At 48.8% G+C, this 27,288-nt stretch overlaps 1 protein-coding gene across 1 annotated transcript in view; it reads right to left on the bottom strand.

Moving 5' to 3' along the window:
• Nucleotides 1-18,728, bottom strand: part of LOC119973906 (calcium/calmodulin-dependent protein kinase type 1-like) — a 247,640-nt gene extending 228,912 nt beyond the window's left edge. The window contains exons 1-2 of the mRNA XM_038812513.1: nucleotides 18,527-18,728; nucleotides 18,039-18,160 (exon numbers count right to left, since the gene is read on the bottom strand). Of these exons, the coding sequence (XP_038668441.1) occupies nucleotides 18,039-18,121 (83 nt within the window). The 5' untranslated portion in view covers nucleotides 18,122-18,160; nucleotides 18,527-18,728. The remainder of the gene's footprint in view (nucleotides 1-18,038; nucleotides 18,161-18,526) is intronic.
• Between the last annotated feature and the right edge of the window lie 8,560 nt (nucleotides 18,729-27,288).

Raw genomic sequence — 27,288 nt, 5'->3', positions numbered from 1 at the left:
CAGGTGATGGGGGTGAGCAAGCACTCAGCAGACAGGCAGGGGTCAAACTATGGCATAGATTGAGGACATCCGTACCCAGCTCTCTGCGGGTTATCATCACCCCACCTTGCCCTTGACAGCGACCCACAGACAGTGCCAACACAGTCCCAGCACCCCGGAGTGATGTGCCACATATCCTGGGAGGGTGGGAAATCGAGGTGGTGGGTGCGTAAGGATACGATGATGGACCAGGCTACATCCAAGGTGAAGTATGAGGGCCTCCCTGGGCCTCCGGGCTTGCAGGACCCTCACCGCTACTTTCTGTCCTGCAGCCTCCAGCTGGGCCTCCTGTTCTTCCCTGGCCTCATCCTCCAGCCTCTGCTGATCCATCGCCTCCTCGTCATCCTCATCCCCATCCCGCTCCTCCTCCGAGGTGGCCACATTTTCCTCGTCATCAACCTCCAGGTCATCACCCCACTGCTGTGCCAGATTGTGGAGGATGCAGCAGACCACAACAAGCGGGCAGCCCTCTGGGGAGTGGGCTGGAGTGCACCACCGGCGCGGCCGAGGCATTGGAACCACATCTTGATGAGTCCGATTCACTGCTCAATGAGAGCCTGGGTGGCAGCATGGGCCTCATTGTACTGGATCCCTAAGTCGGTATCCGTCCTCCATACTGCCGTTCCACGGCCTCAGCGGATACCCCTTATCCCCAGGAGCCCTCCACCTATCCTGGGGTGGCCTCCAAGAGGCCGGGGATGATCGACTGTCCCAGGATGTAACTGTCAGGCACACGCGTGCATTATCTTCATCTGGTAGTTGCAGATGAGTTGAATGTTGAGGGAGTGGAACCCCTTTCGGTTAATATAGACACCCCCACATGGCCCGGTGATACGAGGCAACTATGACCCCCTGGACCTGGGGCATCCCGGTGATGGCGGAGAAACCTGCTGCCCGGTCCTCTTGCTGGGCTTGGTCCATGTCAAACATGATGTAGTCTTTCGCCTGGCCATTCGTGCACATGATGCTGTGGCCTGTGCAATGCCACACAGGTCCCCACGAGCCCTGGAATGATCCCAAGACGTAAAAGCTCAAGGCTGTGGTGACCTTGACGGCCACCAGAAGCAGGGTGTCCTCCTCCTCCCTGTGGTGCCAAATCCATGAGGATATGGCACAGTTGCCGCACTGTCTCCTTGTTGAGGTGGAGCCTCCTGCGGCACACGATGTCCGTTACCTGTTAAAAGGGCCAGCAGGAGACTTCCGGTGGCGCCCTCGAGGAGGCAGGTCGCAGGTCGGATCGCTCCCGCCCGAGATGGGCAAACGGACCTTTGTCAACGGACTTTTTAGGGACCTGGCAGCCTGAATTGGTGGAGGAGACGACAGGGAAGAGGCTTTCTTCCCGGGGTATGGGCAGCTGGACCAGAAGCGGTCGAGTGGAGCGGCAAGGATCGAAGCGGGAGCAGCGGGGAACCCAGGCCGGGCGGCCAAGCATGGCGGACGGCGGGGACCGGGGAGCGGAGGCTCACTGGCCAAGGGAGGAGCAGATGGAGTTTTTCAAGAACTGCTTCGCCGAGCTGAGGAGGGACACGCTGGACCCGATGAGAGCGGTGATGGACCGAATGGTCGAGACACAGGCGGCCCAAGGGAAGGCGCTCAGGGAGGTCGAGGCGAAGCTCTCCAGTCAGGAGGGCACGGTAACGGAGCTGCAGCACGAGGTGGAGGAGCTGAACGCCCGTCAGAGGAGGATGCAGGAGCAACTTGAAGAGCTGGGGAACAGAGCCAGGAGGCAGAATTTACGAATCGTTGGCCTCCCCGAGGGCTGCGAGGGGTCGGATGTGGGCGCATACGTGACGGGTATGCTTGAGGCGCTGATGGGACCGGAGGCCTTCCCTCAACCCCTGGAGTTGGATGGGGCACATAGAGCCCCCGCAAGGAAGCCCAGGACGGGCGACCGACCGAGGGCCTTGGTGGTCCGCTTTCACCGGCTTGCTGACAGGGAACGTGTGCTGCGATGGGCCAAGGCGGAGAGGAGCAGCAGATGGGAGAACTGCGAGGTGCGCATTTACCAGGACTTGGGAACGGAGCTGGCCAAGAGGCGTGCAGGATTCATCAAGGTAAAGGCAGCCCTCTACAAAAAGGAGGTGAGGTTTGGAATGCTATATCCTGCAAAGCTTTGGGTTACGTTTGAGGAACTCCACTGCTACTTTGAGACACCAGAACAGGTTTGGACCTTTATTAAAGACAAGAAGCTGGACTTGAACTAATGGGCACTTAGTTCTTTCAGTGCTGTACAGTGGCGGCGGCCTGTTAACTTAAAATTGCTCTGATTAGGACTTTTACTAAAAAAAAGAAGCTGGACTGGAACTAAAGGACTCGGGGCTTTCAGACATTTTGTGTGGCGGCGGTTTGTTAAACTATCCTGTACTGTAATGTTTTATCCAAGATTGTTTTCAGCCTGGACAGAGAGTGGGGGCTGGAGGGCGCACTGTTTAGGGTCCTTTGGGGGGATTGCAATGGGGGGGGGTTGCAATGGGGGGGGGGGGGCCTGTGCTTGGTACCTTTTGGTGCGAGATCGGGGGATGGGCTAGGGGCTAGTCACGGGACTTTAAAGGGCTCGGTGGGATACAATTAGGTTAATGGGTCCCAGGCGTGTGGGGGGAGAGCCTGAGCGCTGGGACGGGAGACAGGTAGGCGCCAAGGGCAGGGGTCAGTGTGACTTGCGTAGGTCAGGGGGCACCAGGGAGATCGGAGGGGGGGCGGGGCGGGCTAGGGCCAAGCGCAGGGCTGACCTGGCAGGTCAGGCCTGGGGGAGTAGGGGAGACCAGGCGGAGGGGGGCGGGGACGGGGGAAGAGGGTTAGGGCCACGTTAGTTTAGTTGAACACGTGTGGCATGGGCAAACAGAGCTGGCCGGGAAAGTGCCTTATGGAAGGATCTTTGGCATCAACACTTATTAACGACTTCCGGTTGCGGCTATGACTAGCTAAGCCGCACATTTGGAAGCTCCTGCAACAAAGGTGTTTTTGGGCCAATTGGAGGGCCCCAACGGCGCTGAAAAAACGAATCCCGGTGGGGGAAGGTCCCCTGAGGAGAACTAGACCGATTTTATGGTCGGTACCCGGAGCGGAGCGGCAAGAAAAACGGCAGCAGCTCCCCAAAAAAAGCGGGGGAAGAAAATCAAAATGGCGGCCGGCGGTGCACCGGAGGAGTGGAAGAAATGGGCGGAGGAGCAGCAGGCCGCTCTCCTCCGTTTTTTCACGGAGATGAAAGTGGAACTCTTAGAGTCCATGAACGCGACGGCCACCAGGTTGGTGGGAGCCCAGGCGATCCAAGAGGCGTCGATTAAAGATCTGCAGCAGGAGATGGCCGCGAGGGAGGAGGAGGCCACAGTCATCGGGGCAAAGGTGGAGGCGCACGAGGCACTCCACACGAAGTGGCAGAGCCGCTTCGAGGAGCTGGACACTCGGATGAGGAGGAAAAATTTGAGGATCCTGGGCCTGGAAGAAGGCCTGGAGGGGTCGGATCTCCCGGGATATGTGGCGGAGATGTTGAGCTCCCTGATGGGGGAAGGGGCCGGTCCGGCGCCCCTGGAATTGGAAGAGGCATACCGGGTCATGGCCAGGAGGCCTAGGGCAAACGAGCCCCCGAGGGCGGTGCTGGTGCGGTTCCAGCGGCTAAGTGATCGAGAGAAAGTCCTGAGGTGGGCTAAAAGGGAGAAAAGCAGCAAGTGGCAGAACTCGACGGTAAGGGTGTACCAGGACTGGAGTGCGGAGGTGGCAAAGCGGCGGGCCCGGTACAACCGGACAAAGGCGGTGCTACACGCGAAAAAGATCAAATTTGGAATGTTGCAACCGGCGCGCTTGTGGGTCACCTACAAGGACCAACATCATTATTTCGAGTCCCCAGAGGAGGCCTGGACCTTTGTACAAGAGGAAAAGTTGGACACGAACTAAAACCTGGGAGCACCGGCGGTCGTAGCCGCCGGGGGACTCTTGATTGTGCAAGTGGCCCTTTTCTTTTTCAGGCCAGGTCGGAACTGGGTAACAGTTTCGTGGAGTGTTTGGGGTGTTTTTTCTCGAACGGTTGACTTTTCTGAATATTTTGAAGGTTTCGAGTTGTTGGGTGTTTCTGTATATTTGTACTGTTGAAATCTCTATTGTGGGTCGTTGGCTTCTTATGGGGTGTTTTTTCCCGTTTCCAATTTCCCTTAGTTATTTACCCCTCCTACCCTTTTTCTTTGGGTGCTTGGGGGGGTTTTTTGGTTCTTTTTTTTCTTTTCGGGTTATGGTTATCTGCGGTTATTTATACTGTTTGATGGAGGGTGATGGTTGGGCACGCGGTTAGTTGATAGTTAGTTAATTATTTTGTTATTTAAGTATGTAGTTAAGTATTTATGTATTTAGTTGCCATTGGGTATTTGTATTTATAGCGTTAAGTTGGGGAGACGGGACGGGGGGGAGCGGGTTGATTATGCGGGTCTTTCTCGGGGGTTTTAAGGGGATCTTTCACGGGCGCAGATGGGGTGAACCGGGAGGAGTCGGAATGTGGCAGGAGCAGCCGGGTCAGCGGAGACCAGCTGACTCTCGGGAGTACGATGTGGGGTACATCGCGGCTAGGAGGGGTCCTAGCCAGGGGGGGGGGGGGGGGGGGGGGAAGGGGAGGGGACTGGGGGGGGACACCGGGTTGCTGCTAGAAAGACCAGGGACGAGAAGGGGAGAGCCGGGGGGGGTGGGGGGGGGGCCATCGCTATGGGAAGCGGGTCAGAAAAGAAGGGATGACCCGGGGCGAGCAAGGGACAAGACATGGCTAATCGACAGGGAGTAGGGACGGGTCGCTCTGCGACCCGATTGATCACGTGGAACGTAAGGGGGCTGAATGGGCCGGTCAAAAGATCAAGGGTCTTCTCACACCTGAAGGGACTGAAGGCTGATGTAGCAATGCTGCAGGAGACTCATTTGAGGGTAGCAGATCAGGTCCGCCTGAGAAGGGGGTGGGTGGGACAGGTGTTCCACTCAGGCTTGGATATCAAGAACCGGGGGGTGGCGATTTTGGTGGGAAAGAGAGTGTCGTTTGTGGCGGCAGAGGTGGTGGCAGACAAGGAGGGCAGGTACGTGATGGTGAGGGGTAGGCTGCAGGGAGAGAGTGTGGTACTGGTAAATGTGTATGCCCCGAACTGGGACGACGCGGGTTTTATGAGGCGCCTGCTGGGCCTCATCCCGGGACTGGAGGCAGGGGGCCTGATCATGGGAGGGGACTTTAATACGGTGTTAGACCCTGGGCTGGATAGATCGAGTTCCAGGACGAATAGGAGGCCGGCAGCGGCAGAGGTGTTAAGGGGGTTCATGGAGCAGATGGGAGGGGTAGACCCATGGAGATTTGGTAGGCCTAGGGCGAGGGAGTATTCTTTTTTCTCCCACGTCCACAGAGTGTACTCTAGGATCGATTTTTTCGTATTGAACAGGGGGCTGATACCGAGAGTGCAGGACACGGAGTACTCGGCCATTGCGATATCGGACCATGCACCACATTGGGTGGACGTGGACATGGGGGAGGCGCGGGACCAACGCCCGTTGTGGCGCCTGGATGTAGGGCTGTTGGCGGACGAAGAGGTGTGCAGAAGGGTGAGAACGGGCATTGAGAACTATCTGGGTACGAATGACACAGGTGAGGTGCAGGTGGGGACGGTCTGGGAGGCCTTGAAAGCAGTGATTAGAGGAGAGCTGATCTCCATAAGGGCACACAGAGAGAGGAAGGAGAGGCAGGAAAGGGAGAGGCTGGTGGGGGAGCTCCTAGAAGTAGATAGGAAATATGCGGCGGCGCCAGAGGAGGGGCTATTAAGGGAGCGGCGTAGCTTGCAGGCCAGGTTCGACCTACTGACCACTAGGAAGGCGGAAATGCAGTGGAGAAGGGCGCAGGGTGCGGCGTATGAGTACGGGGAAAAGGCGAGCAGGATGCTGGCACACCAGCTTCGTAAGCGAGATGCAGCCAGAGAGATTGGGGGAGTGAGAGAGAGGGGTGGGGATGTAGTGCAGAAGGGGCAAGAGGTGAATAGGGTCTTTAGGGACTTCTATAGGGAATTGTATAGGTCTGAACCGCCGAAGAGGAGAGGGGGAATGAAGAACTTTCTCGACAAATTGGGGTTCCCAAAGGTACAGGAGGAGCTGGTGGAAGGGTTGGGGGCGCCGATAGAGCTGCAGGAGCTAATTAAAGGGATAGGCCAGATGCAGGCGGGGAAGGCGCCGGGGCCGGATGGGTTCCCGGTGGAGTTTTACAGGAAATTTGTGGACTTGGTGGGTCCAGTGCTGGTGCGAGCCTTCAATGAGGCGCGCGAGGGGGGGGTTCTGCCTCCAACAATGTCGCAGGCCCTGATCTCCTTGATTTTGAAGCGGGACAAGGACCCGGTCCAGTGCGGGTCCTACAGGCCTATCTCCCTCTTAAATGTAGATGCCAAGCTGTTAGCAAAGGTCCTGGCAACCAGGATAGAGGACTGTGTGCCAGGGGTAGTCCATGAAGACCAGACGGGGTTCGTGAAGGGACGCCAACTTAACACAAATGTTCGGAGATTGTTAAATGTGATTATGATGCCAGCAGTGGAAGGGGAGGCGGAGATAGTGGTAGCGCTGGACGCGGAGAAGGCATTTGACAGGGTGGAGTGGGAATACTTGTGGGAGACGTTGGAAAGGTTTGGGTTTGGGGAGGGATTTATCAAGTGGGTAAAACTGCTCTATTCAGCTCCGATGGCAAGTGTGGTAACAAACGGGAGGAGGTCAGAATATTTTGGGCTCCATCGAGGTACCAGGCAGGGATGTCCCCTATCTCCCTTACTCTTTGCATTAGCGATTGAGCCGTTGGCGATGGCACTGAGGGGTTCAGGGGGGTGGAGAGGACTGACAAGGGGAGGGGAGGAACATCGGGTCTCGCTCTATGCGGATGATTTGTTGTTGTATGTGGCAGACCCGGAGGGGGGAATGCCGGAGGTAATGGGGATACTAGCGGAGTTCGGGGACTTTTCGGGATATAAATTAAATCTGGGGAAAAGTGAGGTCTTTGTAATACACCCGGGAGACCAAGGGGAGGGAATTGGGAGGCTCCCCTTCAAAAGAGCAGTTAAAAGTTTTAGGTATTTGGGGGTGCAGGTGGCAAAGAACTGGGGGACCCTACACAAGTTGAACTTTTCCAGACTGGTGGAGCAGATGGAGGAGGAGTTTAAGAGGTGGGACATGGTGCCGCTGTCGCTAGCAGGGAGGGTGCAGTCAGTTAAAATGACGGTCCTCCCGAGGTTCTTGTTTTTGTTCCAGTGTCTGCCCATCTTCCTCCCCAGGGCCTTTTTCAAGAAGGTAACGAGTAGTATCATGGGGTATGTGTGGGCACATGGCACCCCGAGAGTTAGAAGGGTCTTTTTGGAGCGGAGTAGGGATAGTGGAGGGCTGGCGTTACCCAACCTTTCAGGATATTACTGGGCGGCAAATACATCGATGGTACGAAAGTGGATGATGGAAGGGGAGGGGGCAGCCTGGAAGCGCATGGAGAGGGCGTCCTGCGGCAACATAAGCTTAGGGGCACTGGTAACGGCACCATGGCCGCTCCCTCCCACGAGGTATACCACGAGCCCGGTGGTGGCGGCCACCCTCAAGATCTGGGGGCAGTGGAGGCGACACAGGGGGGAAGTGGGAGGTCTGATAGGGGCACCACTAAGAGGGAACCACAGATTTGCGCCGGGAAACACAGGAGGGGGATTCCAGAGCTGGCAGAGGGCGGGTATTAGACAACTGAGGGACTTGTTTATAGAGGGGAGGTTTGCGAGCCTGGGAGAGCTGGAGGAGAAATATGGGCTCCCCCCGGGGAACACGTTCAGGTACCTCCAAGTGAAGGCATTTGCCAGACGACAGGTAGCGGGGTTCCCCGCGCTCCCCGACAGGGGGGTGAGTGATAGGGTGCTATCAGGGGTCTGGGTCGGGGAGGGGAAGATCTCGGACATCTATAAGATTATGCAGGAGGTGGAGGAGGTACCAGTAGAGGAGCTGAAAGATAAGTGGGAGTTAGAGCTGGGGGAACAGATAGAGGACGGGACATGGGCAGACGCCCTGGAGAGGGTTAACTCGTCGTCGTCATGTGCGCGACTAAGTCTCATTCAATTTAAGGTACTGCATAGAGCCCACATGACGGGGACAAGGATGAGTCGGTTTTTCGGGGGTGAAGACAGGTGTATTAGATGTTCGGGAAGCCCTGCGAATCATGCACATATGTTTTGGGCATGTCCGGCACTGGAGGAGTTCTGGAAGGGGGTGGCAGGGACGGTGTCGAGAGTGGTGGGGTCCAGGGTCAAGCCAGGATGGGGACTTGCGATCTTCGGGGTTGGGGTGGAACCGGGGGTACAGGAGGCGAGGGAGGCTGGAATATTAGCCTTTGCGTCCTTGGTGGCTCGGAGGAGGATCCTGATTCAGTGGAGGGACGAAAGGCCTCCGAGTGTTAACACCTGGTTAAACGACATGGCAAACTTTATCCAATTGGAAAGGATCAAATTCGCCCTGAGAGGGTCGGTGCAGGGGTTTTCCAGGCGATGGCAACCCTTCCTAGACCTCTTGGATCAGAGATAGAAACTGAGGCCATGACAGCAGCAACCCGGGAGGGGAGGGGAGGGCGGGAGGGGGGGAGGGGGGAAAACGACGAAGGAAGTACGGTAGCGGCGGTGGCACGGGCAAGGCCTGCCCGAGGACGCTGCTAGAAATGATAAGTTGGTCTGACTGTCGGTTCGCCGGCGGGGGGGGGAGGGGGGGGGATGCGCGGGTAGGGGGGGGGGGGGGGGGATTCTTTTTTTCTTTCTTGTTAAGTAGGGGGGTTTGACTTTGTGTTGTTATAATTTAAATGTAAATGTAGGGGGGGTTAAAATGTTTGTATTTTGAAAAATTCAATAAAAATTATTTAAAAAAAAAAAAAAAAACACTTATTAACATGTTTATTCTCTTCCACTGTTCGTTTTCACTATGTTAAGGCTCTTTGCACAGGGCCATTTTTCGCTCTGTAACTGTTACAAATTTGTGTTAAATAAAAAACTTCAAAAAAAAAAAAAAGGGCCAGCAGTGCCTGAATGCCCTGGGCCGTCACGGGCCTCCCCCTCTGGGTCCCTCCCTAGCCTGATGGGTGGCCGGGTCCTCAGGGTGTGGGGTGGGGTCCGGCACATAGGCCGCTGCCTCGAACATCTGCAGACCCTGCTGCTGCTGCAGCCTTCTCCAACATCTGGCTGCACCGCGTAGCACCAGCATCACTAGGGCAACCTCTGCGTCCAACATCCCTGCCATAGCGTTCAATATCTGTAAGGCACTGGGACAGGGTGTGAGACTACCAAACAGCAGTGGCTCCCCACCCCAGTACCCTCCAATCCCCCACTGATTCCCCACCCCCTCGCCCGTAGCAGGAAACTACGCCCTGCCCACGCACACCCGGCCACTGCGGTCTCCCCTCACCGGGCCCCAGACGCTGTACTCCAGACACCCACTCACAACTTCAACTGGACTGGGCACTGGTTCCCTCTCCATGGCACTCACCCACCCTCTGACCGTGGACTTGTGCCCCCGGAGCTGTTTCCCATCACCTAGGTGTTTGGCTTTGGCTGCTGCGTGCGTGGTGTTGCCTCCCGCAATGTTCTGGCACAATGTCCAGGCATCACGGTCCGATTGGGATGCTGGGCAATGACTCCCACATGGTACATGCTCCGCCCACCCACAGTGATTCACTTGGGTTGCGTCAAGTGCTCACCTAACCATGATTGTCAATTCTCCATTAGCACTAGCCTTCAGCCGTGCAGCCAGTGGGAGTGATGGTTGGTCGGGGGGTCAAATGGGCAGGGACAAGTGTTGCCCTAGGAACCAGTATCCATGATCCAGGGGTTGGCATGGTGGTTCCATGAGCGGTTGCCCACCCGTTTGCCCCCCCCAGCGCTCCCCACACCCTCTCATGGTGGCCCATTCCACATCCCCAGCCGGGGGTCCCTCATCCCCCGCCGAGCACTGGGGCAGGAGGCTCAGCACCCCAGGCATTTTTGTCTGCGAGCAAGGGTGACTACTCACCTCCTCAGCTCCCCACAGAAGCCCTTCCGCCAGGTTCACCTTTATCAAAAGGATACTAATCGGCACCAGAGTGACCACTTGCTGGAGAGGCCGATGAATGACAGGAGGCCGTTGGATAACAGTTGGCTCTCGTTAGTTGTAGGAAATGGGGTTTAAGTGGTGACAATTGGTTTCTCACCATGCTACGGTGAGGTCCCAATTTCATCTACGGGAGGGGGTTGGTTGCATCGCAAACTGTTTGGCGCCTGGCGCAATTCTCGATTTTTGGCCTCTCTAGCTATTCACTGGCCTCGTTTCGCTTGAGGGTGAGTGCAACGAGGCCGGAACATCGTGTCTCCAATTAATCCATTGCCACTGATTCCGCTCCGTTTCTGAATCAATTGGCTGCAGGGATGGTCTGTGAAATGAGCTCAATAATTCATTTCAGGGCCAGACTTCCCTCCTCAAAGCAATATTCACGCATGCCTCCAAAATCGGTCACCATGCCTAACACGCCAGTCATAATTATTATTTTTTCAAATCTTCAATCCCACCCACCACCTCAGTTTTCGGAATGCAGGGCATCAGCAATGGAGAAGCCGGCGGAAAGGCAACAGAAAGTGGAATTGCAAAACTAATTCAAACTGAAAATGCCACTGCCTCACTGTCAATCTGAAACGCAACATTGCCTTGGGCAACAGTAAAGTGCAGGTAATAAGTAATTTAGCCCAGTGGAGCAGAACTTTACATTATTCTATTACTTAAACAGCATCAGGAGTGCTATGAAGTGAGTATATGAGTATGGCATCTCCATCTGTTAGCCTGTACTACATATGTCCTTACGCACAGCCAAACACACAGACAGTAAATCCAGAATATCTGGTCAGTGGCACAGTGCGGTTTCTTTGGAGATTGTTGTGCAAAATCTGTATGACATATTTCCTATTATAACAGTGACTGCACTCATTGACACTTAACCACTTCGGAGCACCCCGACATTGTGAACGGTGCTACATAATACACAAATATTCCTTTAATGACCTATGAAGCCAATATAATAGAACACAGAAATTACCCAATGCTCTTCAGCTTTCACAATATGACAGGTGTAACTGGTGCTTGACAATGGCTTGCAAGGCACCATTGGGAAATAAACTGAACGTGTGGGCCAATAACAAACATCAAGTCCCTGGGTATTGTGTGAAATACCGAAGAGAATTGTACATTAATAAGACTCCCTTTATACTAATCTCCGACAAATCTATATGAAGGAAATAAAAATTCATTACCAAAGAAAGCAAGGTTAGAAATTTTGAAATTAAAATAACGAAAGCATCAAGGGCCTCGGCTTCTGTCGTGTTGCACTCACGGGTCATTTATGATGAAAGATGTGTTTACAATGATTTTCTAACCAGATCAGAAGCAAAGCAGATTGCACAAGTTGTGAGAACCACCTCGATTTCAATTTTATAATTTGTGTGACTTTATTCCAAGTTAATTGCCTCCCTTAGCCCTCTTTTTGATTCTTGAGCATGCACATGAAATTAGATCACGGGGCGGCACGGTGGTTAGCACTGTTGCCTACGGCGCTGAGGACCCGGGTTCGATCCCAGCCCCAGGTCGCTGTCTGTATGGAGTTTGCACATTCTCCCAGTGACTGCTTGGGTTTCACCCCCACAACCCAAAGATGTGCAGGTAGGTGGATTGGCCACACTAAATTGCCCCTTCATTGGAAAATAAATAATTGGGTACGCTAAATTTTAAAAATAAATAAATAAATGAAATTAGATCAGAGTTCAGAAGCAAAGCGATGTCTGTGACAGAAATTTATCGCTAAAATATTGATCAAAGTGTAAACAAGCTTATTATTCCAAATACATGTGTATCAAAATACAGGTTGGTCAGGGTGGTGGACTACTACGCAGTTACGCAGAATGGTGAAGATTTAATCTCCAGTTCCATTGAGTTCCTGATCTCAGTCACCCTGGACGTTGAGACTAGATGAAACTAAGCTGCCTGGTCAACATGCTGGAAGGAAGCAAGGATAAACTGAGAGCAACTTGGTGTCTGGCTGTCCGCCAAAGGACAGAGATGCCAAAAGCCAGAGAGCACAACATTCATACAGCAGTGTTTGAGTGCTGAAACTCAACAAAACCCACACAAAGGGAAAAGAAAATAATCCTAAAAAATCAGATAACCTCACTAAAAATATCTGACTGTGTTGCATTCCTATATATTGGACTTTAGCGGAAAAAAATTCCCATGAGCTCACTTGGTCTATTTTGGGTAGATTGGACAAAACAGAGAGAACGAGAGAGGGAGAAATAAATTATTCTTTTTTAAGTTACAGAATTAAGAATACTGACCTGACGCTGGTCAACTGAATATTTTCTATTTTTCCAGAGGTACAATGAATGAAAATCGCTTATTATCACAAGTAGGCTTCAAATGAAGTCACTGTGAAAATCCCCTAGTCGCCACATTCCGGCGCCTGTTCTGGGAGGCTGGTACGGGAATTGAACCGTGCTGCTGGCCTGCCTTGGTCTGCTTTCAAAGCCAGCAATTTAGCCCAGTGTGCTAAACCAACCCCTGAGTAGAATGTAAGTAGAAGGAATTTTGGGAACATTTGGCAATGGACTCAAGCAAAGAGAATCTGAATCTATTATTATACTCTGCAGTCCTTCACATTTAACAAATTATTCAAGTAAACATTCCAGTTAGAATGAAGTTGCTGAAAGTATTCTTCTTTTTGCTCCAGATTCTGACTTCTAATTCACAAGAACTTTTCCCAAGCTAACACATGTCACTGTGTACAAGAAAAATATATCTAAGCTTTCAGTACATAACAATATGTAACCTTTAACCATGATCGCATGTGTGGTTTAGCTGCATAGCTACATTTTAATTTAAGCTTTGCTGGTCATTAATATCAACCATTTTCTATCAGGCAAAGACAGAAAGGCTAGTTTAAAAATAAACTCATAAAAGCACATGGGTGGTTCTCAGCTATCAGTTTTTCAAATTTGATCCGATTTAAATCTGGCTTTTATCACACATACTAAGGATTTTCATCTTAACCCGAAATCTAAGAAAAGATGAATGATGATGATTCAACTAAAATTTCTCATAGGTTTGCTTCTGACATGTCTAAGATGGGATGCTGTTGTCACATAGCCTGCTCTTTAACAAATTATACTTGTAAATACCACATTAGAAGTGCAGTAGATTGTCGACTTCAATGGAAAAGCTATTTTCCTCTATGGGCAAAATAGCTTTTTATCTCGTTCATGATACAAGGGTTGAAATACTCCCTAAGAAGCAGAGAACTTTATTTGAAAAGGCTGTTTTTTTTCCTAATCAGCATGCTTTTTCTCTCTCAAAAGTTTACTTCACCTTTTTGGTGCCAGTCCGTCATTTTGTATTTTAAATTTAAATAGACAAATAGTATTGTGCATTGGTAAATCAAATGAGAAATTCCTTCTTGCGATCTCTGGCTATTTTTTGAAATAAGTTGCTCATGGAAGAAACTTGCTCAATTGAACTTACAAATCTGTTGGATGAAAGGAGCCAACAGCAAGAGCCTGTTAAAAGCTTGGGGGCAATTTGACCATGTACATTTCTTGGAAATTTGTAATTATGGGTGTGACGAGTTGTTTACACAACAAGCAAAAAAGGTAAATTGATCAGACGCAGCCAAGTACAATAAAACCAGGCCAGGGACATAGAAAGTACAGAAACAGAGACCAGCAGGGAAACCAATCTTTTCAAACAGACACGGTAAATAAACAAAATTGCTATGCAAACTGTCGTGAGGTATGCTGGAAAAAGGCACATGTTGTCAAAGCTTTTTGACTTGTACTCATCAGAACAATTTGCGAGAATACCAACTGTAAAGGGAAGAACCATTTAAACTGCCTGGAAAGAGAGTTCTGATTGGTTGGCAAGTGGACTCCAATTGAAAGTCCTATCAAAAGAAGATGAAAGCATGTGTCTTTGTTCAGCAATACTCAAATTTAACACGGTTGTTTTTTTTCCCAAACAAACCAGAAGTTCTGATGAAGAGTCAAATGGACTTGAAACGCTAACTCTTTTTGTTTCTCTCTCCCTACAAATGGTGCAAGACTTGCTGAGTTTTTCCAGCATTTTTTTGTTTCAATTTCCAGCATCCACAATATTTTACTTATTTTAGCTGATCAATTAGGCAGGTTTTAAGAAATGTCTTCAAGGAGAAGAAGTAGAGGCTCAGGAAAGGATTTCCAGAACTTAGGGCATAGACAGATGAAGGTACATCAGTCAACGGTGGAGTGATGAAAGCTGGCTCTGCACAATAGATCAGTGATAGAGGAAAACAGAATTCTTAAAGCATTGCAGGGATGAATTTTAAAACTGACATGATTCCTGCACAGAGAGCCACTGTAGGTGGTGGGTACGATGAGGGAACATGACTTAGTGCTAGTTAGGATATATGCAATAGAGGTTTGGATGAAGTCAAGCTTACTAAGGATGCAAGATGGGAGCTGGGGCAGCTTGGTGGCACAGTGGTTAGCACTGCTGCCTCACAGCGCCGAAGATCCGGGTTCGATCCCGACCCCGGGTCACTGTCTGTGTGGAGTTTGCTCATTCTTCCCGCGTCTGTGTGGGACTCACCTCCACAACCCAAAGATGTGCCGCGTAGGTGGATTGGCCATGCTAAATTGCCCCTTAATTGGAAAAAAACAGGGTACTCCAAATTTATATTTTAAAAAAAGATGGGAGCTTAGCCAGGAAAGCATTGCAATAGTCAAGCCTGAGGTAACAAAGACATGAATTAGAGTTTCAGTTGCTGAGCTGAGGTAGGAGCATAGTTGGGCAATGTTACTAAGGAGGGAGTCAACAAAATTGTTGTTGTAAGGGGAATGGAAAGTGGAAGCTCTTCTCAGGATCAACAGCATGCCAAGTCTGCCAATGGTCTGAGTCAGCTGCAGTAGCCAGGAGGAGGGATGAAGTTGTGCCTGCAGTTTGTGGCAGGGTCTGAAAATAATGGCTCCAGTTTCCAACTATTTAACTGGAGGAAACAATTGCTAACCCAATACTGGATATCAGGCTAGCAGAGTGGCAAATCAAAGGGAATGGAGAAGTGAAGGCAAAGTAAAGCTAGTTGTCATCAGCGTGTATATTCGACCATTGTGGCCTGGATTGACTCTCCATTGTTGCGAAAATAGCAGAAAAGATCAAAAATCAGAAGTCCGGCCTGCAAACACAGCACCAGCTATTTTTGCAGGGGAAGGAATGGGGACGGTCACATTTCCTGTATCTGCAAATTGCAGAGGCAACTGCTCATAAAGTCAGCAGCTGCTTCCACTGGTGTTTAATTTTGATGACCCAAGTGTGTGGCACAAAACGTGCCAGAATCTGGCAGGAACAGGTCTGAACTTTGTGAAGCCCTTTGGAAAGTTGGGGTACCACTTTTGATATGCTCCCGAGACAGCTTACAGAGAGGCTGAAAGGAAGGGTGCCCTTGGGACTTTTCAAATTAGGCATGAATGTGCATTAAAAGAGTGCATGGATTAATTAACTGTCAAGCTCATTAGGACTGTCAAAAGTATCAAAAATAACTAATAGGAGCAATTGTCAAATGTGTCCAAATGAACTGACAAGGGCAACTATCAAGGCATTTAAAACTCATGCCCTTTAAATTTTGGAAAAATGCATGGAGTGTTTAAAAAATATATTACTTGCTATTTCACCCTGTTTGGTGGCATAAGCCTGAGGGTTTTCATTAGTGAATTTGTGCTGCATGACTGGTTTCACAATAATCCATTATCACAGTCTGCCATTTCAGCTTGACTGACTGCTCCATGTTTGTTATACACATTTTAAAGTGGGACAGTTTTAATGTTTGTTTATATAAGGATTATGCACTTGAATTAAATGTTTATACTTGTAAGGGATCGTGTGGTTGAAGGATGGTAAATATAGTGAATGGATTTTATGAATGCTGGCACCTAAAAAAGAAAGTCTGCAACAGACACTTAGAACTTTATGTTAATTCATCTCAGCATGGCTTGAGGTCTGCCATGGTGGATAATGGGTGAGTTAGGATGACATTTGTATGGGCTTGGAGGATAGGAGGGACCATAGACTGGCATAGTCTGTGTGTGTGGGGAGGGGGGTTGATGGAAGGGGGGGGGGGGGTGAGGGCTAGATGGGTGTTAATTTTTTCATTGCTTTTTAAATATCATAAATGCTGGTTCTGCCCGGCCTTCCTCCACACCCTGCAGCCTATGCTCACCTTCCAGGGTCATCTGGCCTGACTCCCTGAGGACACCAGTACCCTGGAAAGAAAATCCGGTTCACTTATTTTCCAGATCGGACATGCGGAGCCGGGAAATGTCCCGAATCTGCGCCCCTGACCCCGGAGGAATGTGCTTTCAGATGAGCAGCATATTGATAAGAAATAGGAAAGGGCCTTGGGTCAATTACTCCAGAGATAGGCACACAGGAGGTGAAAGGGACACCATTGGTGGTGATTCACCTCTGTGATTGGATCCAGGTGAGAGCAGATTCCTCCTCCTCCAACTGGGCAACAGAAAGCAAGGAGGATGATTCAGTCAACTGTGTCAAAGGCTGCAGACTGATCAGGAATAATAAGGTGCGACAAATAGTCGCATAGGATATTGTGCTGTGACAGGTGCAGAAACTGGATTTCAGGCATTCAAGCATGGAGTTGCTGGAAAGATTAGTTCCGATTTGGAAGGCAGCAAAAGTGTAGGTCAAAATCCAAACTTAGCACTTGAATGGGTTTTTTGACTGTATCTTTTTATTATTTGGCCATGGGATGTGGGCATCACTGGCTAGGTCAGCATTTGATGCCCACCCCCAACGGCCCTTGAGTGGGTGGTGGCAAACCACTTGCTTGAATCGCTGCAGTCCAAGTGGTGTAGGTACACCCATCATGCTGTTACGAACAGAGTTACAGGATTTGGACCCCGCAACAGTGAAGGGACGGTGATATAATGGGCTTTTCACAGTAATTTCATTTGAAGCCTACTTGTGACAATAAGCGATTTACATTTCATAGTTCCAAGTCAGGATGGGGTGGATGGCCTGCAGGTGTTCCATCTGGTTAGAAATGATTAAAACATATAACTGAAGCTACAAAGACCTGATGCACATTTCAAAGTTGCAAGCTTTAGATGGATATTTGGGTAAGTGTATTGTTGACTAACAGACCAGTAAATCTTTTTTTTTGCCTGTGCAACCGGCCTCAACGACAACAATTCTTGGGTATATCTCTGCGTGAGGGTTCCCGCTTTGATTGTTCACCAGTGACCCATAGAGTATACACAGCTATATGGATGAGAACTTTATCAGGATCGGTTATAATGTCCCACAGAGTAAAGTCCTATCTAGGCTGACACATGGAATGAGTGTAGACACATGAAAGCCATGGCTTAAGGTGAATGTTAAAAGCAAGGGGTAGGAAGGATGATAAAAGGGAGGTAGGAATCAACAAATTGATGTTACGCCACTCAAATAGTGGGTGATGCAGTTAAAGCAATTAGCAAATATAATAAAAGCTCCAATATTCACAAACATTTGGGGAATATAACCTGGAGCTATGGAAAACAGTATTTATCATCCACGGCAGGGTCTCCCTGAATTAACTCAACGGTCAAGCTTTGTTTCATATTCCCCATTCAGAAGACAGCAGAGCACAGTCCTCTTGTAACTGCTGAGGACTCAGAGGGGGATAGACTGCTACAGATCTGGCGATGTCGCCTGCCCCCTTTTACCGCCTGCACTTACTTTCACATGTGTCTCGTCTTCAGATTTAAGGCGCGGATCACCAGAAGGAGCTCGAAGCCTTCATCTCCAAGCTATCAGGCCACCAGAATACGCATTTTATTTTAAAGATAGGCATGCCATCTTGGCAATCGATTCCGATCTCGGCGTGGTGTCCTGACCTCCTCCGACAACAAATCAATCCGTTCCCAGAGGGCAGAAAACACCGGCACATAACTGATCGTACTTACGTTCCCAGGACTTCTCTGAACTCGTACGCCACTTTGATTTCTTCCTTCTTTTTCCATGTTTTGTCCATCTCTCCGAGAGGCATCCTACCCTATGTCTTTTCCAAAGAGTGCAGCTTCTTCCACTGGGAGAGGGAGGGGGAGAAGAAAAACAGGGAGGAGAGAATGATGTTGGCTGTACTTTCGGTGCATGAAAAAAAATCCGCCTCCAAGCAGCACCAGAGTCTGAGCATTTAAGATCAAACCTGTCAGTTACGAGCGACAAAGCAGAAGGAGGAACGGGAATTATACAAAAAACCACACTACAGCCTGGCTTTCAGAGACACACGCACGCATACACAAAGAAATGATTTCGCCAATAATATTCTTTTAAGAAACGATGCAGATCACAAACGTCAAGAACCTCTCGTTGTAAGAGACTAGACAGAAGATGTCGTGATCACTAAGGAAAGACACGGTGCAAAGAGCTGAGGAGCTGCTTTGTCGTTTACCTGGTTATGTGTGTGTGTGTTGCACGGTGTAGCTGCTTGGCAGCCTGCAGCCTGCTTCCTGCTGTGTGTGCCCGGCTCTCGCTCTCTCTCTGTGTCTCTGTGAGAGTCTCCGGGTGGCTCCCAGCTCTCTCTCCCTCTCCAGCGCTCGCTACTTCGAGCGCTTGACACTCAGCTGCTGCCGCATTGACGTCAGCGACCCGCCACAGGTGGGCGGGGTTTCGCCTCCCCACCAATCGGAGACAATCGAGGGGGGCGGCGCCTGGCGGCAGCTCCGTCCAATGACAAGCCTGGAAGGGTAGAAGGGGGCGGGGGCAGCTCTCTTCCGGGTGAAATCGATCATTGACACTCTCATTCATGAATCCCGTCCCCAGCTTTTGCTGTAGGTCATTGACCTGAGCTGCTAGCTCTGCTCTCTCATCGGGGGCTGCATGTCCTGCTGAGTATCTCCTTGCATCTTCTCCTTTCTTTTTGAAATTTCAGGTTCATCAGTAAACCTCCCCTGGACAAGGATTCCACAGCAATATTGAAGCCGCCTGCTTCATCGTCACCCAACTTAAACCTTCACACCCCCCCCCCCCCCCCCCCACTCCACACTGTGTGTGCACCATCTACAAGGTGCACTGCAGCAAACTCATCGAGGCCCCTCCGGCAGAAACTTCCAAGCCCACACCGAGAAGGACAAGGGCAGGGGGACACATGAGAGCCACACCGCCTTGAGGCTCCCCTCCAAGCCACTCACCATCCTGACTTGGAAATATTGTGCCATACTTTCACTGTTGCTATCAGTACCCTGGAACTGCCCCCCCCCCCCCCCCAACAGCACTGTGGGTGTACCTACACCACATGGACTGCAACAGTTCATCATCACCTTCTCAAGGGCAATTAGGGATGGATAGTAAGTTCTAGCCTAATAAATGACAGCCACATCCCACGATAGTATAAATAAAGTGTTAATCGGCAAATACAAATAGAAATACATTGGAATTATCTATATCCGGTAACTGCAGTATTTTTCTTTTATCTAATTGTTTAATTCAGTGTCACTACTCTTCTAGGAATGCCCACCTTGAAGAAGTTCTACTTTTCTCACTTGTTTAAACCCTATGTCATTTCTAACTTTTCCAGTTCAAAGCAGAGGCAACTTGTCCACATTAGCAACTGTATAGAAAAATGATTATGATTTAAAAGAAAACTCTTGGGAAAGGAGATCACCTGACTCTGAAAAGTATCAACAAGGGACACGTCTTTGACAAACATTTGATCATCTAAAAGTGGCTGCTGCAGGGCATTGGAGGAAATTTTCAAGCAAGTGAGTAAGGCTCCCTCCAGCCATTGTCCAATTAAGGACAGAGGGTTGGCTCTCCAGCCAGGAGGGCCAATGGGAGTACACAATGTTCTGGGCATCTTGTACCTCCATAGGGAGAGATGGGCACTGCCGCTGCAGGCGGGGGTGCTCTATGAACACTTGTAAATACTCTAAAATGTCCCAGGTTTGATTCCCCGCTGGGTCACTGTCTGTGCGGAGTCTGCACGTTCTCCCTGTATCTGCGTGGGTTTCCTCCGGGTGCTCCGGTTTCCTCCCACAGTCCAAAGATGTGCAGGTTAGGTGGATTGGCCATGCTAAATTGCCCTTTGTGTCCAAAAGGTTAGGAGGGGTTATTGGGTTATGGGGATAGGGTGGAAGTGAGGGCTTAAGTGGGTCGATGCAGACTCGATGGGCCGAATGATCTCCTTCTGCACTGTATGTTCTATGTTCTATGTATCGGGGTCACAGCTGCCAGGCCATTAAAGCAGGGGAGGAAAAAAATCTTTCACAAGATCATCTGTGTGACTGTGGCCCTCAATAATCAAGTTGGTTTGTGCCGAGTCTCTTTGCAGGATGCAACTCAGCCCTGCAGGCCAGCCATCAGGAGGCTGCCACCAATTTATCTTCAAGTTCCAGCCACATCAGGAGGCCCATCTGAAATCTCGTGTGCGAAAAACGCCATCAATTTGCATTTAACTTGGCCTAATTGATAACCCACTGGTGGGCGGGCAGATAACCATCACCTCCCAGAATCCACCTACCTGGTTAAAGGCCAGAAGATGGAACATGAAATGAAATGAAATTAAGTGAAAATGGCTTATTGTCACGAGTAGGCTTCAATGAAGTTACTGTGAAAAGACCCTAGTAGCCACATTCCGGCACCTGTTCGGGGAGGCTGTTACGGGAATTGAACCGTGCTGCTGGCCTGCTTGGTCTGCTTTCAAAGCCAGCGATTTAGCCCTGTGCTAAACAGCCCCTAATGCCATCAAAATGCCAACTCGTAGCAAAAAACTGCCAGGCACACCCAGCTCTTGTATATAACATATATATATTTGTATATACACACAAGAACAGGAAGCATAGCATGTACAAATAGTCCAAATCTACAAATTGAGACGATCAGGTTTTTTTCTGACTCTGGCTGATCTTCTGAAAGATTGACCTTGCTGCTCAGAACCTGTAGATTCAGTTTTCTCCATGACATTCTCATGGTCAGAAACTGTTGAACTATCTGTCACTGCAGCTGATGTTGATTCTGATGTAGACTCGGCATCCAACATGTTGCTGTGAAAGACGTCTGTGGTTTTCAAGAACAATTTCTTCTTAAACTCAACCTATCCTCTGATTGTACATTGTAGGAATAAGGTGCTACTTCTTCAAGTACATTGGCTTTTCTCGACCAATTGCCGGAATCTTCTACTCTCACAATGTAATCACTACTCAGAGGTGGTAAAGTTCTGGACACCCTATCATAGAACTGCTTTTGTTTTGCTTTAATGTTTCACATTTCCTGCAGTAGCACTGCATTCTTCTGCTCCTTTGCCAAGTATGGCAGTGTGGTACGCAACCTCCTATTCATAAGTAACTCTGCTGGCGATCTACTATGTGATAATGGTGACACTCTGTAACTCAATAGTGTGAGATAGGGATCAGATTGGCTGTCTATTGCTTTCAACAATTGCTTGACAACATGTCCACCTTTTTCACCTTTTCTATTGGCTTGAGGGTACAATGGACTTGACTTGACGTGATTGAAATCATATGTGACTACGAAGTTTTGCCACTCTTTACAGCTAAAACAAGGACCGTTGTCACTCATGACGACTTGAGGAATTCCGTGTCTAGCAAAAATTGACTTGGTTTGCAGTATTACACTGCTTGCCATCATGCTTGACAGTAGAGCCATTTTGGGATAGTTTGGAAAATAGTTTATGATCATTAAATAATCTTTCTCTCATAGGTGAAAGAGATCCAAAGCTACTTTCGGCCATGGTACAGTAAGAAGTCTTACAACACCAGGTTAAAGTCCAACAGGTTTGTTTCAAACACGAGCTTTCGGAGCACGGCTCCTTCTTCAGGTGAATGGAAAGGCTTGTTCCAGAAATGTTTATATAGACACAGTCAGAGATGCCCCGGAATGCGAGCACCTGCAGGCAATCAAATCATCAAAGATGCAGAGAGAGAGGTAACTCCAGGTTAAAGAGGTGTGAATTGTCCCAAGCCAGTTCAGTCGGTAGGCCTCTGCAAGTCCAGGCTTGTTGGTGGGGGCCGAATGTAATGCGACATGAATCCCAGATCCCGGTTGAGTCCGCATTCATGCGTGCGGAACTTAGCTATAAGTTTTTGCTCAGCAATTTTGCGTTGTCGCGTCTCCTGAAGGCCTCATTGTAGAATGCTGACCCGGAGATCAGAGGCTGAATGTCCTTGACTGCTGAAGTGTTCCCCAACTGGAAGGGAACAGTCCTGCCTGTTGATAGTCGCACGATGCCCGTTTATTCGTTGTCGCAGTGTCTGCATGGTCTCGCCAATGTACCACGCTTCGGGACATCCTTTCCTGCAGCGTATGAGGTAGACTACATTGGTCGAGTCGCACGAGTATGCGCCGCGTACCTGGTGGGTGGTGTTTCCACGTGTAATGGTGGTGTCCATGTCGATGATCTGGCATGTCTTGCAGAGATTACCCTGGCAGGGTTTTGTGGTGTTGTGGTTGCTGTTCTGAAGGCTGGGTAATTTGCTGCAAACAATGGTTTGGACAGTAAGAAGTCTTACAACACCAGGTTAAAGTCCAACAGGTTTGTTACATTCGGCCATGGTGGCATAGGTAAATCAGATATTTGCATAGGTTCTCTTGTTTGCTTGTAACTATTCGCCTGGCATGTGTCACAACAACTGACCATCCTGTCAATATCCTGGTTTATATCGGGCCAGTAAACAGAGTCACCAGCTCTCTGTTTACATTTCTCAATCCCGAGATGTCCTTCATGCATCCTCCTTAGTACATCCTTGCAAAGAGATTGCGGTATACCAATAATGTTCAAATGAAGTACTACTCCATTAACGATACTGAGTTCAGATCTTATATTGTAGAACTCCAAACATTGACCTCTAGGCCAGCGTGAGTTGATGCTCCTCATGACCTCTTGAAGAGTTTGATCCTTCCTGGTCTCTTCTTGGATCTCACGTAGTTTTGTATCTGATACCAGTAGTAGTGTGGAAATAAGATTGACACCCAGATCTACATCTGCAGCAATTTTACTACTAATATTTTGTATCGGCACTCTCGATAATGCATCTGCTAAAAACAAATATTTTCCTGGCATGTAGATGAGATTGAAGTCATAGCGTTGTAACTTCATCATCAACCTCAGACATCTGATTGAGATGTTCCTCGATGATGTTAAGCAAAGGACAATGATCTGTCTCAACTGTAAAAGTTGGAAGCCCATACACATAGCCGTGGAATTTATCCAAGCCTACAACTAACCCAGGCATTCTTTTTCGATTTGAGCTTACCTCTGCTCTGTTGTCGTCAAGGATTGTGATGCATACACGACTGGTTTCCAAACGTCATGCTCGTGTTGCAGAAAGAACTGCTCTGAGACCATCTTATGACCTGTCTGTTGATACTTTAATCTCCTTAGATGGGTCAAAAAAACTTGAGAACTGGCATGATGGTTAGTGAAGTCTTGAGCTTCTTCCACTCTTGCTCATGTTGCTCAGTCCAGTGAAATCCATTGTCTTGTGACGGAGATCACATAGATGGGTTGTTTTTGCTGATGGTTTGAAATGAATTTCCAACAAAATTGATCATACCCAGCACTCTTAAGATGGTATTCTTGACGTGTGGTTTTGGCATGTTGAGGATTTTGTCCTTGTCAGGTTCAATGCCAAGCGATGAGAGCTTGTCACCTGGGAATGTGACCTCAGTTACTCCAAATTGGTACTTTTACTTGTTGTGCTTCAGCCATTTCTCCTGATGTTCATGAGAACTTCAAGCAACCTCGTATTGTGCTCTTCTATGGTTGAGCCCCAAATGATGATATCATCCATGTACACACATACACCTTCCATACCATCGATTACCTGACCCATGGCACAATAATCGTTCCCGACTTTTTGGAAAAAGGGAGGTGCTTTCCTCCAAAAAGACACCACCATTACTGAGAAACAGTTTAGGATGTTGTGCTGCTAGCTCATGAGTCTGCCAAATCTTAACTGTTTGTTCCAAGAACAGCTCAGCAACCGTTCCCTCAGTTTATTTTCATTCACACCAAACACAATCTGGTCCCGAATCATTGAAGACTCCACCAGAGAAAAATTACAGGTTTAAGCTTTTAACTTTAAATCAGTGATGACATGATCTAGGGACTCTTCTGTCTTCTGTAAACGTCATTGAACACATAGCATCCATAAATTAATTCTTTTTGGGGGTGCAATGTGTATCAAATCGTTGAATTTCTTCATTAAAATTTTTACTATCTTCATCGTTTGCAAATTTAAATGTATTAAACACAGCAATTGCTTTGGTCCCTGCCATTGTTAGGAGCATCACTACCTTAAACGAATCTGATTGATCTACTAGAATTACTGAAGTAAGAAACGGATAAAATTGTTGTTTAAACACACACCAATTGCTCTCCACATTACCATGAAATCTGAGTCTAATTGGTGGTTTCAACAACTCCATGTTGTTAAATCTGGCAGTCTGCAACATTTTCAAATCCTGTGGACCTCGTGGCAGGCTGATAGTTTTTTATTCTCAGCGTTTAATACCATCCAACCTGGTACCATGTAATGTTCTTGTCGAATGATCTGAATTATATTACAAGAACACTTGTAGCTAAAGCTATAAATGACATTTTAACATTAACTGCGGGTCAACTACATACAAAACTACATATGAATAACAGTATTAACATGCACAAGTAACCTCTCGCTTCCAGCTCTCCAGTCCGTCTGAGGTCACTTAAGGAAATAAGGGAGAGTGTCAAATTGACGGAAAAAGCATACAAAATGGCAAAAATTAGTGGGAGACTAGAGGATTGGGAAATCTTTACCGGGCAACAGAAAGCTACTAAAAACTATAAAGAAGAGTAAGATAGATTATGAGAGTAAACTTGCTCAGAATATAAAAACAGATAGTAAAAGTTTCTATGAATATATAAAATAAAAAAGAGTGGCTAAGGTAAATATTGGTCCTTTAGAGGATGAGAAGGGAGATTTAATAATGGGAGATGAGGAAATGGCTGAGGAACTGGACAGGTTTTTTGGGTTGGTCTTCATAGTGGAAGACACAAATAACATGCCAGTGACTCATGGAAATGAGGCTATGGTAGGTGACAACCTTGAGAGGATTGTTATCACTAAGGAGGTAGTGATGGGCAAGCTAATGGGGTAAAGTGTAGACAAGTCTCCTGGCCCTGATAGGATGTATCCCAGGGTACTAAAAGAGATGGCTAGGGAAATTGCAAGTGCGCTCATGATAATTTACCACAATTCACTGGACTCTGGGGTGGTCCCAGCGGATTGGAAATTAGCAAACGTGACACCACTGTTTAAAAAAGGAGGTAGGCAGAAAGCAGGTAATTATAGGCCAGTTAGCTTAACTTCAGTAGCAGGGAAGATGCTGGAATCTACCATCAAGGAAGAAATGGCAAGGCATCTGGATGGAAATTGTCCCATTGGACAGACGCAGCAGGGGTTCAGAAAGGGCAGGTCATGCCTAACTAATTTAGTGAAATTTTTTGAGGACATTACCAGTGCAGTAGACAATGGTGAGCTAATGGATGTGGTATTTCTGGATTTCCAGGAAGCTTTTGACAAGGTGCCACACAAATGGTTGCTGCATGAGATAAAGATGCATGGCGTTAAGGGTAAAGTAGTAGCATGGATAGAGAATTGGTTAATTAATAGCAAGCAAAGAGTGTGGATTAATGGGTGTTTGTCTTGTTGGCAATCAGTAGCTAGTCGTGTCCCTCAGGGATCAGTGTTGGGCCCACAATTGTTCACAATTTACATAGATGATTTGGAGTTGGGGACCAAGTGCAATGTGTCCAAGTTTGCAGATGAACTAAGATGAGTGGTAAAGCAAAAGGTGCAGAGGATACTGGAAGTCTACAGCGGGATTTGGATAGTTTAATTGAATGGGATAGGGTCTGGCAGATAGAATACAATGTTGACAAATGTGAGGTTACCATTTTGGTAGGAATAACAGCAAACGGGATTATTATTTAAATGATAAAATATTAAAACATGCTGCTGTGCAGAGAGACCTGGGTGTGCTAGTGCATGAGTCGCAAAAAGCTAGTTTACAGGTGTGACAGGTGATTAAGAAGGTGAATAATGTTTTGTCCTTCATTGCTAGAGGGATGGAGTTTAAGACTAGGGAAGGTATGCTGCAACTGTATAAGGTATTAGTGAGACCACACCTGGAGTATTGTGTTCAGTTTTGGTCTCCTTACCTGGGAAAGGGCGTACTGGCACTGGAGGGTGTGCAGAGGAGATTCAATAGGTCACTCCCAGAATTGAGAGGGTTGGATTACGAGGAGAAGTAGAGTAGACTGGGACTGCACTCGTTGGAATTTAGAAGGATGCGGGGGGATCTTATAGAAACATATAAAATTATGAAAGGAATAGATATGATAGATGCGGGCAGGTTGTTTCCACTGGTGGGTGAAAGCAGAACTAGGGGACACAGCCTCAAAATAAGGGGAAGTAGATTTAGGAATTGGTTTAGGGGAAACTTCTTCACCCAAAGGGTTGTGAATCTATGGAATTCCCTGCCTAGTGAAGCAGTTGAGGCTCCTTCATTAAATGTTTTCAAGATAAGGATAGATAGGTTTTTGAAGAATAAAGGAATAAAGGGATAAGGTGTTCGGACCGAAAAGTGGAGCTGAGACCACAAAAGATCAACCATGATCTAATTGAATGGCGGAGCAGGCTCGAGGGGCCAGATGGCCTACTCCTGCTCCTAGTTCTTGGACGCGATTCTCCGCACCCCACGCCGGGTGGGAGAATCGTGGGACGGCCGGGCGACTCATTTCACGCCCCCCCTGGCGCCCCCCGCGACTCTCCCACCCCCCGCTCGGAAGAATCACCACTCGCCGTTTTTCACGGCGCCCGGCGATTCTCCGACCCGGATGGGCCGAGCGGCCTGACGTTCCTGACTGGTTCACAACGGCGGCAACCACACCTGGTCGCTGCCGTCGTGAACATGGGCGCCAAAGGCCCGTTTGAAGCTTGTGGGGGGCAGAGAGAGGAGTGAGCACCACGGCCGTGCTCGGGAGGGGACTGGCCCGCGATCGGTGCCCACCGATCGTCGGGCCGGCGTCTCAAAGCTACGCACTCTTTCCCCTCCGCCACATCTTGCGGGGCAGCGGAGGGGAAGACGGCCACCACGCATGCGCGGGTTTGAGTCGTCAGCCGTCGTGACGTCAACCGCGCATGCGCGGGTTGG

Source organism: Scyliorhinus canicula, chromosome 11 (genome assembly GCF_902713615.1).
Source record: "Scyliorhinus canicula chromosome 11, sScyCan1.1, whole genome shotgun sequence".
Taxonomy (NCBI): Eukaryota; Metazoa; Chordata; class Chondrichthyes; order Carcharhiniformes; family Scyliorhinidae; genus Scyliorhinus; species Scyliorhinus canicula.
This window is presented reverse-complemented; position numbering and strand designations above follow the sequence as displayed.